At 36.0% G+C, this 17,495-nt stretch overlaps 1 protein-coding gene across 1 annotated transcript in view; it reads right to left on the reverse strand.

Moving 5' to 3' along the window:
• The window catches only part of GABRA3 (gamma-aminobutyric acid type A receptor subunit alpha3), a 337,898-nt gene that overhangs the window by 230,456 nt on the left and 89,947 nt on the right, over positions 1-17,495 (reverse strand). The window contains exon 2 of the mRNA XM_045471027.1: positions 494-659. Within this exon, the coding sequence (XP_045326983.1) occupies positions 494-633 (140 nt within the window). The 5' untranslated portion in view covers positions 634-659. The remainder of the gene's footprint in view (positions 1-493; positions 660-17,495) is intronic.

Consider the following 17,495-nt stretch of genomic DNA (forward strand, 5'->3'; position numbering starts at 1 on the left):
GAGAGGGAGACACAGAATCGGAAACAGGCTCCAGGCTCTGAGCCATCAGCCCAGAGCCCGACGCGGGGCTCGAACTCACGGACCGCGAGATCGTGACCTGGCTGAAGTCGGACGCTTAACCGACTGCGCCACCCAGGCGCCCCATGATCACATTTAAATGCTAATGGGACATTAGCCAATGGGACAGAGCCAATAAAAAGGGACAAGATCTAACAGAGAAAAGAGACAACTGAATGCAAATGGTTGGAGAGAACTGCTCTTAAGATGTTACAGAGGGAATTTAAACATGGGCTAGAGAGTTACTCAAAAAGACCTTTGAGATCTATTTCTACCTTGAGAGTCTGAGATGAAGATGTTTTTTAAAATACAATGTAATGTCTTAGCATCAGGAACAGGAGTACCTAAGTTCATCTGAGAAAAAAAATCAAAAGTTTTGGTCTAAGGCAAGAATTTGTCACAGTTTTCTTTTGTTCTAGGAGTCAAACATTCTTACCCGCCAATATCCTGCTTCACAAAGTCCCCAGGTTCTTGTCGTCTTGATTCCCCTTGGCCAGTTGTTCCAGGAAAAGTATTAATCAGGAAAAGAAGCCCAAGGCTGCTTGTGTAGAAGTGACTCATTTGTGTAACTATCATCTTCTTAGGCACCAACTTGGAGAGACCTGTGAGATTCATGTTCAGGGAAAAGAGGAAGGAGAAGGGGTAGAAGACAAAAAAGAAACCGGGAAAAAATATTTTATTCAACTCTATTAGAGCCATTTAACTTCCCTAGTATCCAGTTACTAAATGATTACTGAGACAATTCCCTTTCCCCAGTTCATCAATGCCACCAAAATTTACTCCCAACATATTGCTTTCTTGAATATTCCAAAGTCCATTCAAGAAAGAGTAAAGAGCTCTAAATCAGTAATTTGGAGTCATAGGTTAGTTTCATCTCTTTCCCTGTCTTCTCTCAGCTGCAGTTACTTTTTTCATAATTCAAGAATTTAAAATAATCTTCCATGTCTTCATTTTCCTCCAATGCCTTTGCCATAGTTAACATAATGTGTAACATTGTAGGTGATATTAGAATTTTAAGACCTGAAATCTCTTTATAGCATTTTTGGGAGTGATTCTCATTTGATAAAATTAAGCAACTTTCCAAAGTATCAAAGGGCTTGGAGTAGATGAACTGTTTCCTCTGAATCAGGTTTAGAAAATGATGAATGATGAAACACCATGGCTCTTGAATAGAAATGTAATGTTTCCCCATAAAGAGATATTTGAGAGCAAAGTCAGCCCCATATAGAAGCCACAACATAAAGAAGAAATCCAAGCATGTCCTCTTGGTACAGATGACTCTTAAAAAGGTAAGAAAATTATAGTGATGATAGAATTATGTTATTTAGAGTTGCCTATGTGCAAGGCTATTTTATGAACTCTGGACTGGTGGGTGTTTACCTAAGACATGGGGTTTGAAAACAGTGTAAAGTGGCACTTTCTTGCCATCTATGAACCTTATGGCTTGAGTCTAAGACACTGACCACTTGAATGATACCTAATTCTGATCCAATACCATACTCTTTAAATCCTATCAGTGGTTTCACTTCCAGTGAGAATAGAAGGATATAAAACTATTTTTCCAAGGAAAGTTTATGCAAGGGACTAATATGTAAAACAGATACTTAGTGGAGAGCTATTGTGGTTGATAAGAAGATAAAGAACAAGTCTTTTTAAATTTATCCCACCCCCCAAAAAACAGACATTATGTTCTATACTCAATTGTCTTCTTGAATCTTTGTGATGAGAAAACATCTATTTTGAGTTGCTGCCTAGGCATTTTATACTACGGCAACCCTGCTCATACCCAGAATCTGGACATTTAAATTTATTCATTTATTTTGAGAGTGGGGGCAGGGGGATGGACAGAGAGAGAGAATCCCAAGTACGCTCCATGCTGTCAGCCTGGAGCCTGACACAGGATCAATCTCACAAACCATGAGATCATGACCTGATCCAAAATCAAGAGTCAGACGCTTAACTGACTGAGCCATCTAGGCACCCCAAGTCTGGATATTTAGATAACGACCCAAGCTTAGGATTTCTACCAGAAGTTCCTGCTTTGCTTTTCCCACAGCATCTTTTCAAATAACCACTTAGAATTGAGCCCACAAAAAGTTAGTGATCTCCATCCCAACCACCTCATAAGTAACAAGTACTTGTGACCTTGCTTTTTATCTCCTGCTAGCTTGTGACCTAGGATGGAGGACTGACATTCCCCCAGCTCATTCTACTTCCCTGTTCTGGGATTTGTAAGTAAATGAATCTTGTGACTTTATTTCTTTTGTGTGAATGTATTAAAACTGCACCTGCAAATCAAAACAACCCCAGGGTTTTCACTTTTGCAAAATAGAAGCTTGTGTGCTGAGGGAGCTACCTGTTGACCTTGTGTGGGTGGTTCATGCCTCTTCGTTTATCAGGTCATAATCCACATATTCTTTTTATTTTTTTTTTAATTTTTTTAGTGTTTATTTACTTTAAGACAGAGAGAGAGAGAGAACATGAGTGGGGGAGGGGCAGAGAGGGATGGAGACACAGTATCCGAAGCAGGCTCCAGGCTCCGAGCTGTCAGCACATAGCCCGACGTGGGGCTCGAACTCATGACTCACGAGATCATGACCTGAGTCATGATACTTAACCAACTGAACCACCCAGGCACCCCTGCACATTCTTAATTTAATACACCAACTATGGGTCTCCCTCAACAGAATCTGGTACAGGCATAGAAAATTATGATATGGAAAAGATGAACTTCTGACATGAAGAAATGTCCACATTACAGATAGAAATAGTCATAACATTAGATTGTGTCATAAAAAATTGCCAATATTTGACAATGTTTGCTTTACAAAAACAGCAATTTTTTATGTTCAATTTAGTATATGGGCTGTGACTTTCATGATTTATTAACTGTACAAGAGTTGATGGTCATTTTACAGAAATGAACAGAAACCATACAATTCAGAAAACCATAGCATATAAGTAAGAAATTATGGTGCACGAACCAATGATTCTGGGGCATGAGAAACATCTATCGTGTGAACAGTATTATATATGCTTGAACATCTATAGTTCTTTAGCATAATCTAATGTTGTATGATTACATGATAAATGTTAATGCTCAAATAATCATGATACAAAATTAACAATTGCTGTACAGGACAAAGAGACTTGGTATCGTATATGAACGCCAAATTGCAAAAATAATCCATGGAATATGTGACAGAACTATGATGGATGCTCAGAAAACATAAGTACATGAGCAATAATCCTGAGTATATGACAAGACAGCCATGCTGCATGAGCAAGGAGACTCAGTATGTGTGTTTCAACTATACTATCCTACTATATACTATGGATTATGATTATGGTAGACAAGCATTTATTTTTAGTTCTCACACTATGAATAGATGCCAGTGATGCAGAAGCAAATGTCCATGATTTAGAAGCAGAAAACTATGATATATCATATGATGCATAAAAGACAATTTTATATGAACTCGGACTAAGGTACATGTTCACATAACTATGAGAAGATAGCCATCACCTACAGAAGAGATTAGACATAATATGTGTCCTCCAACTACCATAACATTTTGTTAATAAACATTTTATTATAATTCATGTGAATACATTTGTGCATAAAACCATTTGACCATAGTATGTGTCAGAAAACCATAGCACATGAGCCTAATAATCACTGAACAAGAGAACAGGGCCTTCATAAACACTTCCTTAAGACATTATACATGATCAAAAGCATGCCACTGGACTATTTCACAACAATGTGAATATAGTTAACACTAATAAACTGTACATTTAAAAGTGGTTAAGATTTGTGGCACCTGGGTGGCTCAGTTGGTTAAGTGTCCGACTTCAGCTCAGGTAATGATCTCATGGTTCATGAGTTTGAGTCCAGTGTCAGGCTCTATGCTGACAGCTCAGAGCCTGGAGACTGCTTCTAATTCTGTGTCTCCCTCTCTCTCTCTCTGCCCCTTCCTTACTCAGGCTTTCTCTCTCTCTGTCTCCCAAAAATAAATAAACATTAAAAAATTAAATAAAAATAAAAAATAAAAATGGTTAAGATTTGTTATGTGTTTTTTTACCACAATTAATTTTAATTAAAAAAAATGCTACTGGAACAGGTAGCTTAGAAAGTTATCAAATATGTACAAAACCAGCCCCAGCCCTTGTATTTATATAGAAAAATGTGGCACATTAGCAGATATTAACATTAAATGAACATACATCCATGACACATGCTCAGATGACCATCAAACAAACACAAACAAGGACTGTAGGACATCAGACCCTTAAAATTCTTATGACAAGCTTGGTGAATTTTCAAGTGACCATGGTGCATAAACTAAAAACTGTAACACTTAAAGAGCCTTCAGCTACAGCCTTTAGCTGGAGACAACTAAAGTATACTTAGACAACCATGATGTGTGTGAAGAGGTATTTTGTATAACAGTTCTTAACCATTATGTGTGCATACACAGTGTGTGTATCATAGCAACCATGATCAGGAATTAAGTGACATGGTTTAGGAGCAGATGGCCATGCTAGCCAAGTGGACTGCATGGTGCAGAACAGAAGGCTATGGTGCAAAAGTAAACAGACATGCTCAATTTTTTTTTTTCACTAGAGTAAAGGGCTAAGACACAGATGCAAGTGGCCACAATGAAGAACTGATATTTTTAGTTATCATGATCAATAGTGAATAAATAGCTATTTATAGCATATGAACAAAGAAATATAGCATATACAACCATAGTGAATAAAGTGAAAATTACAGCAAGGAAACATCACATAATAACATGGCTATTTAAACCACTATGCTGCATGAACAGAGTGTAAACCTAATACTAGTTTTAAAGTTAGTGTAAAGAAGCCAGGCCACATTGCAAAAGTACACAAACATGATGTATGCTTATATAAGTACAGCACATGGATAAACACCAATGACCTATGAACTTACAACCAATGAGCATATTCAGATAACCATGGGCTTAATAGCAGATGCCTGTAATAGGAGCAGACTGACTATGAAATAGGAGGGACAACCCGTGTGCAGGCTAAGATAATCGTGGTGTTAGAATGAGTTGTCTGTGGTACATGAACACACAATTTTGACACATGCTTAAGGCACCATAATACGTGATTGTACAGCCAAAATAGCAAACGGTTACTGAACCAATTGAGTCTGCTCAAGAGCTAAAGAGTACAAGTAACAAATCAGAGAGAAATACTATCTATAAGGTGATGACTTGTAAATTAATATCTCTATATCAGATATCTCTGCAATCCACATCTGTACTAAGATTACTGAGAAGTATATTAAGCCTAACATGTTAAAATCTGAGGTTCAGATATTCATTTGCCTCCACACACAAAGTCCCCCTATAGTCTTTGCCATCTCAGGTAATGGTAATTCTACCCTTCCATTTGCCCAGAGTAAAAACTCTGATGTCATCTTGACTCCTCTTGTGTCATACTCCACATCCAATCCATCAGAAAATCTCATTGGCATTCTACTTAAAAAGAAACATATCCAGAATAAAACCACTGGTTGTCACCTCTGCTGCTATGACTCTGGCTCATTATATGATTGTAAAAGCCTCTTAACTGGGCTTGTTGACTCTGTCCTTGCTCCTCTTACAGTCTTTTCTCTATACATATAACAGAGTGAACTTTAATAGTGTTAGATCAGATCACATCTCTCTTCTGTTCAAAATCCTCCAATTTCTTCCCAGATCAAAAGCCATGTTATGATCTACAAAGACCTATATGATCTAATCTCCAAATAGCTGGCTAACCTTATCCTCTACTACCCTTTTCTCTCACTCCACTTCAGCCACCATGGCCCCCTTGCTGCCAATTGGATATTCCAGCCATGCTCCAGCTCTAGGGCCTTTGCAACTGCTATTGCCTCTACTGGGAATATTCTTCCATCTAATTTCAAGATACTTTGCTCCTTCTCTCACTTCCTGTTTTTGTTCAACTATAACCTTTCTCATTGAGGTCTTCCCTGACCACCCTGCCTAAAATTTCAATCCTTCCTTACATCCCAGATACTTCCTATGCAGTTGCCTGCTCTATTTTTCCTCATTTGTGCTTCTAATATATATTTCATATTTTTATTATTGTCTGTTATTCCAGTAGAATATAAGATCAATGAGGACAAGACATTTTGCTTGTTTTATTCACAGATATATGCCCAATGCATAGAAGAATGCCTGATAAATAATGCATACTTAATAAATAGTTAATTAATGAATGTCATTTTGCAAAAGTCACATCCATAAATGAGGTAAGATAGTATAAAGGATAGTGTATAGAATAGGCTTTGGAACCCACCAGATCAAGGGACTACTAGTACTACCAAATACTAGTTGTGTTAGGCTTTAAAGACTTCCTTCTTCATGTAAAATGGGGATAACAATCCTCATAAGAATTCTAAAGATTAAATAATATACATAAGATGCCTGGATAAAGACTTGTTACCAGGATGAGTCTGCTGCTAAATCCTGTCCAAATATAAATTCATTTTATCACAAACTTTTGAGCACCTACTATGTACAAGGCACTGTTACAGCATATTCTTCAGTTAGGATTCCTAAATATTGTTTACCTCAGTGTCTAGAAACTACCAGATACTGATAGTCTGCCAACCAACTCCCCTGTTGGATGCTATGAGGCACTATCTGCCACTACTTTACCTGAACAGGCATCCCAAGCTGCTACTCAGATAATACAAAGCCAATTCTCACATTTCTTTGCCTCAGTGTGTCACAAGAGTTTCATTTGAGGCCATATAATTCCACTTAGCTTCAAAGCACAGCCATTATTAAAAGTTTGGGAGCCAGAAACATCTTAGTGCCAATTCTTGATATACCACACAGAAATCTGACATTGAATGAATGATTTGACTTAGCATTCTCATCTATAAAATGTTGATAATGACAATAGTACCGTAGACGAGTGTTATGAGAATTAAATGACATAATTCACAGGTAGAATTAAGCATTATGTTTAACATATAGCAATCCTTGGTCACTGTAAGCTACAGGTCAATTCCTTGACCTCTTGCTGTCCAATGAGCCTCAGCTTCACCATAATCCAGTCACTCATTCATTTATGGTCATATCCTAAATCTTGCCATTACAAATCCATGATCTCAAATAACTATCTGACCACATCTTTACAACACTGTTCATTCAGTACCTTTATACTGTCAATTCTTTTAGACTCCTAAACTTTAATCCCTTGATCCTGCCACCTTTAAATTGCCCATTATCACCTTCATGTTCCTACTTCCTTTCTTGCTGTACTTGGGTTACATACATAGTTCATAATTAATATCATTAAAACCATTCTCTGGTATGTATCTTCAACACACTTGCTTCTCTCTTACTCTATTGTAATTTCCTGGAAAAACATAAACCCTGGTTAAATCCATCCTTTTGCCTGCAAATGAGCAGCTAAATATAGCTGGAGAAAAATGCATAATTATGCTTGACTGGTCTGTCTAAATTTTTCTTCACCATAATTCAAATGTGCCATGATCCTTTTACATTTGCCAAAAAAAATTTACTCTTCCACTCTCTGAAACAGCTATTATTATTTTTTTACTTTCTTTTAAGTCTCCAGTAACTCCCCTCCTAGACTCTCAGAATACAACCTTGCTTCTTATTTTACCAAGAAAAGTAAAACAATCAGAAGGCTTCATTTTCTTAATATCAATTATACCGGCTTATCTGGATCTTAGCCATATACATTACCTTCCCCATTGTTACCAGGGGTGTCTGTGCTGTTATTGAATACTATCCCTTCCACATGTGCCCTGGATCTCATTCCCTGTCTCCTGCCCAAGGATTTTACTTCAGTGATTTTTTTTATCTCTCCCACACTTATCAGTTTTCTCCTCTCCACTGACTCATTCCCTGTAGCATAAAAAATGATATAATATCATCCATCATTTAAAAAAGAAAGCCTTCCCTTGACCTATATTCCCTTCCAACCCTTTCCTAACATGTTTTCTTCCTTTTATGGTAACTCATTTTAATAATTTTTGATATCACTATCTCAACTTCCTCACTTCTCATTCTCTCACACCACTTATACCAGTCAGGTATTTTCACCTATTACTCCACTGAAACCACTCTTTTCATTCATTCAAAAGTTCTGAAGCACCATTTACATACCAGGCACTGTTCTAGGTGCTGGGAATACAGCAGTCAACAAGACAACCAAAAATCAAATGAAGAGAAGAACACTAGACCAAGAACTCCTTTCTCATACACACCCCATGTCAAATTCACCTATATCCAATCCACATCTATCCTTTGATTTCTTTCTTCCATAACCTACATCCAAACCATCAGTTTATCCTTGTGACTTCAAGACAGATTCAGACTCTGACCACTTCTTAACACCTCCAGTGCCCACAAGCTGGTATAACCCATCATCTCTTACACCCAGAGTAGCCTCCCAACTGGTCTCTCTGCTTCCTCTCCTGCCCCCTACAGTGCATTCTCTGCACAGCAGCCAGAATGAGGTGTTTTTTTTTTCAAATATAAATCAGATTATATCACCCCATTCTCAATTTTTATGTACATTTTCATTGGATCCAAAGTACTTGCCATGGCCTATAAGAATATATTTTATTTGTACACTGCCTAACTCTGAATTTCACCTCTTTCTACTTGTTTTCTCCCTACTCATATTAGGTTAAACTGATGTTCCTACTATTCCTGGAAAACGCCCAAGATGTTCCTGCCTTAGGGGCATTGCACTTGTTCTTCCCTCTGTGATAAATGCTCTTCCTCAATATATCAGTTTGGTTCACTCCTTCACTTTTTTTAGGATTCTAGTCCTGTGTCAGCACTTCAGAGAAACTTTCCCTGATTACTATTATCTAAAACTGCATATTTCTTCCTCATTTCTCTCTACTCCCTTACCCAGTTCCATTTTTTATAGGATACAGCTCTGCATAAAATTACCTTGTATATTTATTCTCTGTTTCCCCCACTAGATATAAGCCGTATTAGTACAGAAACATTATATCTTTTTCTGGGCCACAGAACAGTGCCTGGCACATGGTAACTACTCAATAAAATATTTGTTGAAAAACAGAGAAAATACTTTCCGGAGTTCATGCCTACACTATTCTAGACATCTTTTTCTTCCCAGAGATATATTCTTAAGACTATCTTTCCCTCCTAAAGCCTTTTCCCCATGTTTTTTCAATCCTTCACTTTATGGAAAACAAATGATCCTATGTCCTCAACCTCTGAACAGAAAGATCTCCCTTTCTCCTTTCTATAAATGGATTTGGGTTGACATCAAAAACACTACTTCACTGGGGCACCTGGGTGGCTCAGTTGGTTGAGCATCCCACTCCGGCTCAGGTCATGGTCTCACGGTTTGTGAGTTCAAGTCCCTCATCGGGCTCTGTGCTGACAGCTCAGAGCCTGGAGCCTGCTTCAGATTCTATGTCTCCCTCTCTCTCTCTCTCTCTGCCTCCCCTGCTCACACTCTGTGTCTTTCTCTGTCAAAAATAAATAAACATTTTAAAAAAACACTACTTCAATAACTTTCCTCTTCAGTGTAGATGCGCACATTCCCATACATTATGCAACTGAGGGACAGGATCAGAATTGTCTCATATCCTCGATGCCACTTTGAAATTATTCCTCCTCTGTGTGCACACACTCCTTGTCATTTGAGGTTCATGCCACCTATCTGTATCACTCTGTGCCTTCATTAGTCTTCTGTCAACCTCCTTGTAGCATTTTCACACTGACTCAAAAACAGTGTTCAGCTCACACTTTTTATGTCCTTCCATCATCTTCAGTATTTCATTATTGATGTTGATAATGTATCTATCATGATTATTTGACCTACACAATCCCCATGACTTTCTCTTCTTTTCCAGTATGGCAGATCTGTGCCCATAGACACATTCTGTATCTTATGCATAATTACTCACACATCACAAGTGTTAAACTACAGTATCTCTACTTTCTGTCATTCTGTTATTCTTCTAGTTTTTAAATATTACTTCTATTCTATTCACTCTTTGAAATTAGTGTTGTCTATTGGTCCTTCCATCATCTTCTAGTCTCTTGCTATTGCATAGTGTTACTTCTTTTCATTTCAAGGCTGAACCAAATAAAAAATCACTCTTTTACCAGCACTTTATATATCTGAACTTCCATTGTATTTGCCCAGAAATACTTCTTTGGACCAATGAAAAAAATCTGTGTTCCCTTGGACTGGTGAGTGATGCTTAAGAAAATTCCACAATCATGCAAATCAGCTGTAGGACAAACCTGTCTCCAATGCCAGCACCATTATATGATTTTTTGATCTGTCATGAATCAGCTCTCTTCCCTACTCTTCTCAACTGTTCTAAACTTTTGTCATTCTTTCCCAAGTTATATATCCAAGGAAATTTGCATTTTCTTTAGTAAAAATCCAAGATTATCAAGGACAAAACATCCATAGGAGACACTAACAGTGCTTTACTTATATCCTTTTAAATCTCTTTATCAGTTTCATATACACTGACTCTCTCAACAAGTACCATCTTCATCTCTTTGTCTAAGGACTATCCTCCGGTTGTTGAAACCCACTTTTGTCTGTGCAAATTGAAAATCAGAAGTGCCTGGAAATTTGAGTCACCAACATAGAATAGCCCTTAACCAGGATTGGCATGTGCAGAGGTTCAAATACTATAGCATCCCAATGGGGACAAAACTGAGATGAGACTAACACTGTCTCATAATACTTGGCTTGACATATTCTTGCTTGTTCTCTTTCCCTTCCTTGCTCCACTTTCCACTCCTCTATAGATTTTTTTGGGGAATGCTTCTTAATAAATAATTTTCACATAAATCCTAATCTCACAACCTGCTTCTGTGGGACCCAATTTAAGACATCAGCCCTGTCCCAACCTATAAAATTTATTCATTTTTATACTTATACTTACTTTCTCTTCTATTCATTTCAGAAAGTAATATTAACCTGTCCCTTTAAAGATTACCTGTCAACCTTAGATTTTAGACTCTCTTTTAGACTATAAATATAATCAAGTTTCTCTCATCCTAAAAAAAATATCCTATTAATATGTTCATTTTTAGTTATCTTCTTCCCTTTCTCTATCAAGGTTTTTAAATGGGTAATTCACAATTGTTAATCTCAACTTACTCCTCTTCTATTTATTATTTTATAAACTATTTTCTACCTTCTTCTTTGACCACTTTAATGAAACTATTATCTCAGTGTGATCATTTCACTAAAACTGCTATGTCAGTGATCACCAATAATCTTGGTATAAACCACATCTTAGAGCACCTATTGGATTAAACTTCTTTCTACCTTCCCTCCCTCCTTTATTTATTTCCCTTTTCCTCCTCTCCCTCCTTCTAGCACTGATAAAAACCTCATCCTCTGAAATTCCTTGAGCTCCACGTTACCATGCTAGTTATACTACACCTCCAACCATTTCTACTCTATCTCTCTTGTAGGCTTCTCCTTTAGAGGGATACTTCTAAAATTTGAGGCTTCCTGGCTTGGGATTAATACGATTCAAGATATATTTCCTATCAGACACAAATGGTGAAAAAAACTATATAATCTATACTGGAAAAAGCTTAAAATATCTGAATATAACAAAACATTATGAATAGTAAACTAGGAGACTTGAAAAAGAACAGAATATAACTTCTGGAAATAAAAAGGCTTTGAAAACTAAAGTGTATGTCTTAATAGTACACATACTACATATAAATAGAAACAGATTACCTATCTTCTACACCAGAAGAGGAGAGAAAAAATAAAATAACTTAAGAAATACCAATCCAAATAAGAAACAAAAGAAAAAACAGGCAGGATACATAGAAAGCATTAAAAGTTGACAATTTTGGGGGCACCTGGGTGGTTCAGTTCGTTGAGCATCTGACTCTTGGTTTGGGTTCAGGTCATGACCTCATGGTTGGTAGGATCAAGCTCTATGTGAGGTTCCACAATGATAGCATGGTCCTGCTTGGGATTCTCTTTCTCCCTCTACTTCTGTCCCTCCCCACTCGCACATGCTCTCTCTCTCAAAAATAAATAAATAAACATTAAAAAATCAGGATAGATAAAAGACTTTAACAAGATGAGTAACAAATCTGACCTAATGGAAATATATAGAATAGTATATCCATTGGTGGCAAAAAATATACATTATTTTAATCTCACTAGATATATTTTCAAATGTTTATTTATTTATTTTGAGAGAGAGAGAGAGAAGGGACAGGAGGGGCAGAGAGAGAGAGGGAAAGAGAAAATTCCAAGCAGGCTCTACACTGTCCCCACAGAGCCCAACACAGGGCTCAGTCTTAGGAACTATGAAATTATGACCTGAGCCAAAATCAAGAGTAAAATGCTTAACCGACTGAGCCACCCAGGTATCCTCTCACTAGGTATATTTACAAAAATTTACAAGACTATAAAGAAACTTACAACAAATTTGAAATGATTAAAATAATATAGGATATATATAATGGATATATATATATATATATATATATATATATGAAACTCATCAAAAAATAAAATCAAAATACAAATTATAACATCATAAGTGTACCATAACTAAATGACTATTAAAACTTATGGCATGCAGCTAACAGTACTTAAGGAAAACATGTGGCCTTATATACGTATATCAAAAAGAAAAAAAAAACTTAATGGGATAAGAAAACCAAAATAAGCCCATAGAGAAAAATGATACTAATAAAGACATGAGCATCAATTTTTGAAATAGAATATAATTTATAAAAGAAATGATTAAGAAAGCCAAAAGTCGATTCAGTGAAATAACTAACAGATTATGAATGTAGTTGAACAACTTTATGGTAACACATTTGAAGATTTAGGTGAAATGAACAAATTCCTAGAAAAATATAACTTACTAAAACAGGATCAGGAAGAAATTAGAGAAAATGAATAGTTCTGTAGGCAGTAAATAAATTGAAATAGTAGTAAAAAAAATGCCCCCCCAAAAAAACCCAAGGCTAGATGCTTTAACCAGTGAGGCTTGCTGAATATTCAAGGAAGAAATAATGTAAATTATATGTAAATTTATCCAAAAAATAATGAAAGATGCAACATCCCTGTATCTGTGTTACTAGATTAGCATAACCTTAATACCAAACCCTGACAATGACAGCATGAGAAAAGAAAATTACTGGCAAAACTCCAAAGGAAATTTAGTAAATTATATCCAATACCTAAAATGAATAATATATCATGGCCCAACTGGGTTTATTCTAGGCATTCAAAATTTGTTGAATATTAGAATATCAATTAATACAATTCATCTACATCAATAGATTTTTTAACACTTTTTTTTAATGTTTTTATTTATTTTTGAGACAGAGAGAGACAGAGCATGAGCAGGGGAGGGGCAGAGAGAGAGGGAGACACAGAATCTGAAGCAGGCTCCAGGCTCTGAGCTGTCAGCACAGAGCCTGACACAGGGCTCGAACTCACAGACTGTGAGGTCATGACCTGAGCTGAAGTCAGACGCTTAACTGACTGAGCCACCCAGGCGACCCTACATCAATAGATTTTTAATGTTTGTTTATTTTTGAGAGAGAGAGAGAGAGAGCATGAGTGGGGGGAGGGACAGAGAGAGAGGGAGACAGAGAATCTGAAGCAGGCTCAGTGCTGTCAGCACAGGCCACAACGTGGGAGTTGAATCCATGAACAGTGAGATTATCACCTGAGCTGAAGTTGGATGCTGAACTGAGTAAGCTACCCAGGTTACCCTCAATAATTTTTTTAAAGTTATGACCATAACAACATAACCATAACAACATAACGTAATAACATAAGACTAGAAGGAGATTCCTTTGATTTAATGAAGGGTATTGACAAATCAACCTATAGAAAACAACATACCAAAAAGAGAAATTATAAAAATTGTCCTTTTGAGATCAGGAACATGATTCAACTACTGTTCTACCTTCTATTAAAAGTCCCAGATAGTAGAAGAAAATAAGAATAAGAAAAGAGATAGAAAGGAAGAAACAAAACTCATTACCTGGATATGATAAGACTATGTACACAGAAAATCCTAGATAATCAACAGATAAATTATTGGAATTTGTGAGAGACTTAATAAAAATAGCTGAATGAAAAATTAATACCCAGAAATAAATTAAACTCTAAAGATAAATAATTATATACTTAATTTTTAAAATTACATATGTAATACCATAAAGTTAAGAGGTACCATATGATCTAGTAAGTCCACTACTGGATATTTATCCAAAGAAAACAAAAACACTATTTTGAAAAGATAAATGCACCCTTATGTTTACTACAGCATTATTTACAATAGCCAAGAGATGGAAGTGACCCAAGTGTCCATCCATAGATGAATGGATAAAGAAGATGCGGTGCGTGTGTGTACACACACACACGCGCGCGCACACACACACACACACACACACACACACACAATGGATATTACTCAGCCATAAAAAAGAATGAGATCTTGCTATTTGTAGCAACATGGATGGACAGAAAGGGTATAATGCTAAGTGAAATAAGTCAGATAGAGAAAGACAAATACCATATGATTTCACTCATATGTAAAAAAAAAAAGCAAAACAAAGAAAAAAGAGACAAACAAACAAACAACAACAACAAAAACCAGACTCTTAAATACAGAGGATAAACTTGTAGTCGCCAGATGGGGGGTGGTTTGGGGCTGATAGGTGAAATAGATAAAGGGGATTAAAAGCACATATCATGATGAATACTGAATAATTTATAGAATTGTTGAAACATTATATTGCACACCTGAAACTAATATAATACTGTATGCTAATTATACTTCAATTAAAAATAAAAGAATCACCTAGATCTAGAAATAAATCTAAAAAATGATGTACAAAGCCTCCGTAAGATAAAAGTATAAAATGGCAAAGACAGTATAAAGACCTAAATAAATGCAGAAATACAACTTTAAACACAATATTGTCAAGTTGTCAATACTGGTCAATTTATTTTTTGAATGATAGATTGGTTAATCTTGACAAGCTGATTCTAAAATTTTGCATGGAAATGCAAAGGGCCAAGAACATATTTTGAAGTCTTGAAGAAGAATAAGGTGAAAGGACTTGCTCTATTGATATCAAGACTGATTTTAAAAATTATAATGGGGCAGAAGGGTATTGATGACAGGAAAGAAAAACAGAATAGTGACTTCAGAAACAAATCTAGGCATATCTGGACATTTGATCTATGACTGAAGTAGCACTGAAGAGTTATCTGGTAAATACAGCATTTTCAATAAATGGTGCTATGACAATTGGTTATTTTCATACCTCATACAATTAAATTGTGATCTTATCCATAGTGTACAAAAATTTATTACAGGTGGTTGAAGATTTAAACATTAAAGTCAAAAGTATAAGACTAAATAATAGAAGTGAACTTATTCATAAATTTGAAGTAAGAAAGTATTTCTTAAATGTACACAAAGTGCTAATTATAAAGAAAGCAATTAATAAGACAGAGTATATTAAGTTCAGAACTCTTTTCATCAAAAGATGTAAGAAAAAGAGTAAAGAACAACCACAGAATGGTATATTCTTGTCACACAACATACATGTACTTGCTAAAGAAACATTATATAAAATATATGAAGAATTCTTATAACACCATAAGAAAAAGAGAGAAAATCCAGTAGTAAAAATGGATAAAAGACTTGAAGAGGTACTTCATAAAAGAGGAACTACAGATTGTTGTTAACCTTTAAGTAAAAGTGCTTTCTTTTATTAGTAATCATGGAAATAATAATTAGAGCCATAATAAATTCTCATTACACCTTCATTGATTGACAGAAAATTTACAATCTCATAAATATCAAGTTTGACAAAGATCTGAAGCAACAGGAATTCTCCCACACTGTTGGTGGAGGTCTAAAATGGAACAAACTCCTTAGAGAAAAGTTTGGCATTAGATTGTAAAGTTGATAACACACATACCCATTATCCACAATTTCCAATGCTAGACATATGAAAGGGACAGTTATTTACTCAGCTCAGAGCGTGTTCCAGAGATACAGGGATCACAAGGAGACTCCTCCAGAAAAACAAAACAAAACAAAACAAAAACATGAACTGATAAATGAATTCAGCAAAGTCACAAAATACAAAATCAATCTAGAGAAATCTGTTGCATTTCTATACACTAATAATGAAACAACCACTGTGGAAATTTGCTTCATGAGCAGATGGAACAATGCCAGAGTACTTGAGCCAGAGTACACTGGTACATGCTCAAGTACCCATGGTGCATGAACAGCTACTAAAGTTTGAGCAGTTGATCATGATGTACACTCAAACAACCCCACAACACATGATTAAAGGCATGAATCTGGACATGAAAGAGGAGTAGAATAGTGATAGAAAAGTAGGCAATCATGGTACATGAGTCAGTTATCTAATGCTTATAGTACTTCATTCTCAGGCCTGGTGTACACAATCATGGTTCAAGCACATAGTAAATAAGTACACCTCTACAACTTAAGACAGAAAGGAATGATACTAATGATCTGTTTACTGAAGTATATGTGTTGGATGAATTAAATATGCACGAAACATGAATGAAATGAGTTTGGTCCAGAAATAGAGGGTAATATACAGTGTAAAAGGGACTACCCTGGCATAGATCAAAAAGGCACATGAATATCAAATTTTCCCCTTTGCTCCCTTGTTTTGATTCTTAAATTCCACATATGAGTGAAATAATATGCTATTTATCTTTCTCTGATGGACTCATTTCACTTAGCATTATACTCTCTAGCATCTGACTGACTTATTTCACTTACCATTATACTCTCTAGCATTATTCACATGTGAGAATTTGACCGTTGATACATACCAAACAACTTCAGAACATAACTAAACTTATGAAACAGGAAGAAACTGCAATGGAGCAGGAATAAATGGATATAATATAGAGGTAATTACAAATGCTACTATGTGATAAAAACATGGAACATGAGTTTTAAAAAATGGCTTTGGTCCAGGATCTAAAGGAATTAATGCAAATGATCCCACGGTGCATAACCAAATGACCAGAGTGCATGATGAAGATGCAATACTAGAGTCTCAGCATTTGACTATGAGGCACAATCAGAAAGCCTTGTGAACAAGCTGACAGTTATTATACAGGAGGAGACAGCAGATATATATCACCCAAGTGCAGGCAGTTATTGATATATGAAGGAATAAACAGCAATGAGGCAAAATGAGACAATGAACACTATACAATCATAATGATTCTCAGAAAACTGTGAAATGAGCTCTTAGCCATGATATAGTTAGATGGTATAGGAGCATATAGTAGTGATGGAAAAGAAGAATACCTCAGTACAGGACCTGAAAAAC

Source organism: Leopardus geoffroyi, chromosome X, assembly GCF_018350155.1.
Source record: "Leopardus geoffroyi isolate Oge1 chromosome X, O.geoffroyi_Oge1_pat1.0, whole genome shotgun sequence".
Taxonomy (NCBI): domain Eukaryota; kingdom Metazoa; phylum Chordata; class Mammalia; order Carnivora; family Felidae; genus Leopardus; species Leopardus geoffroyi.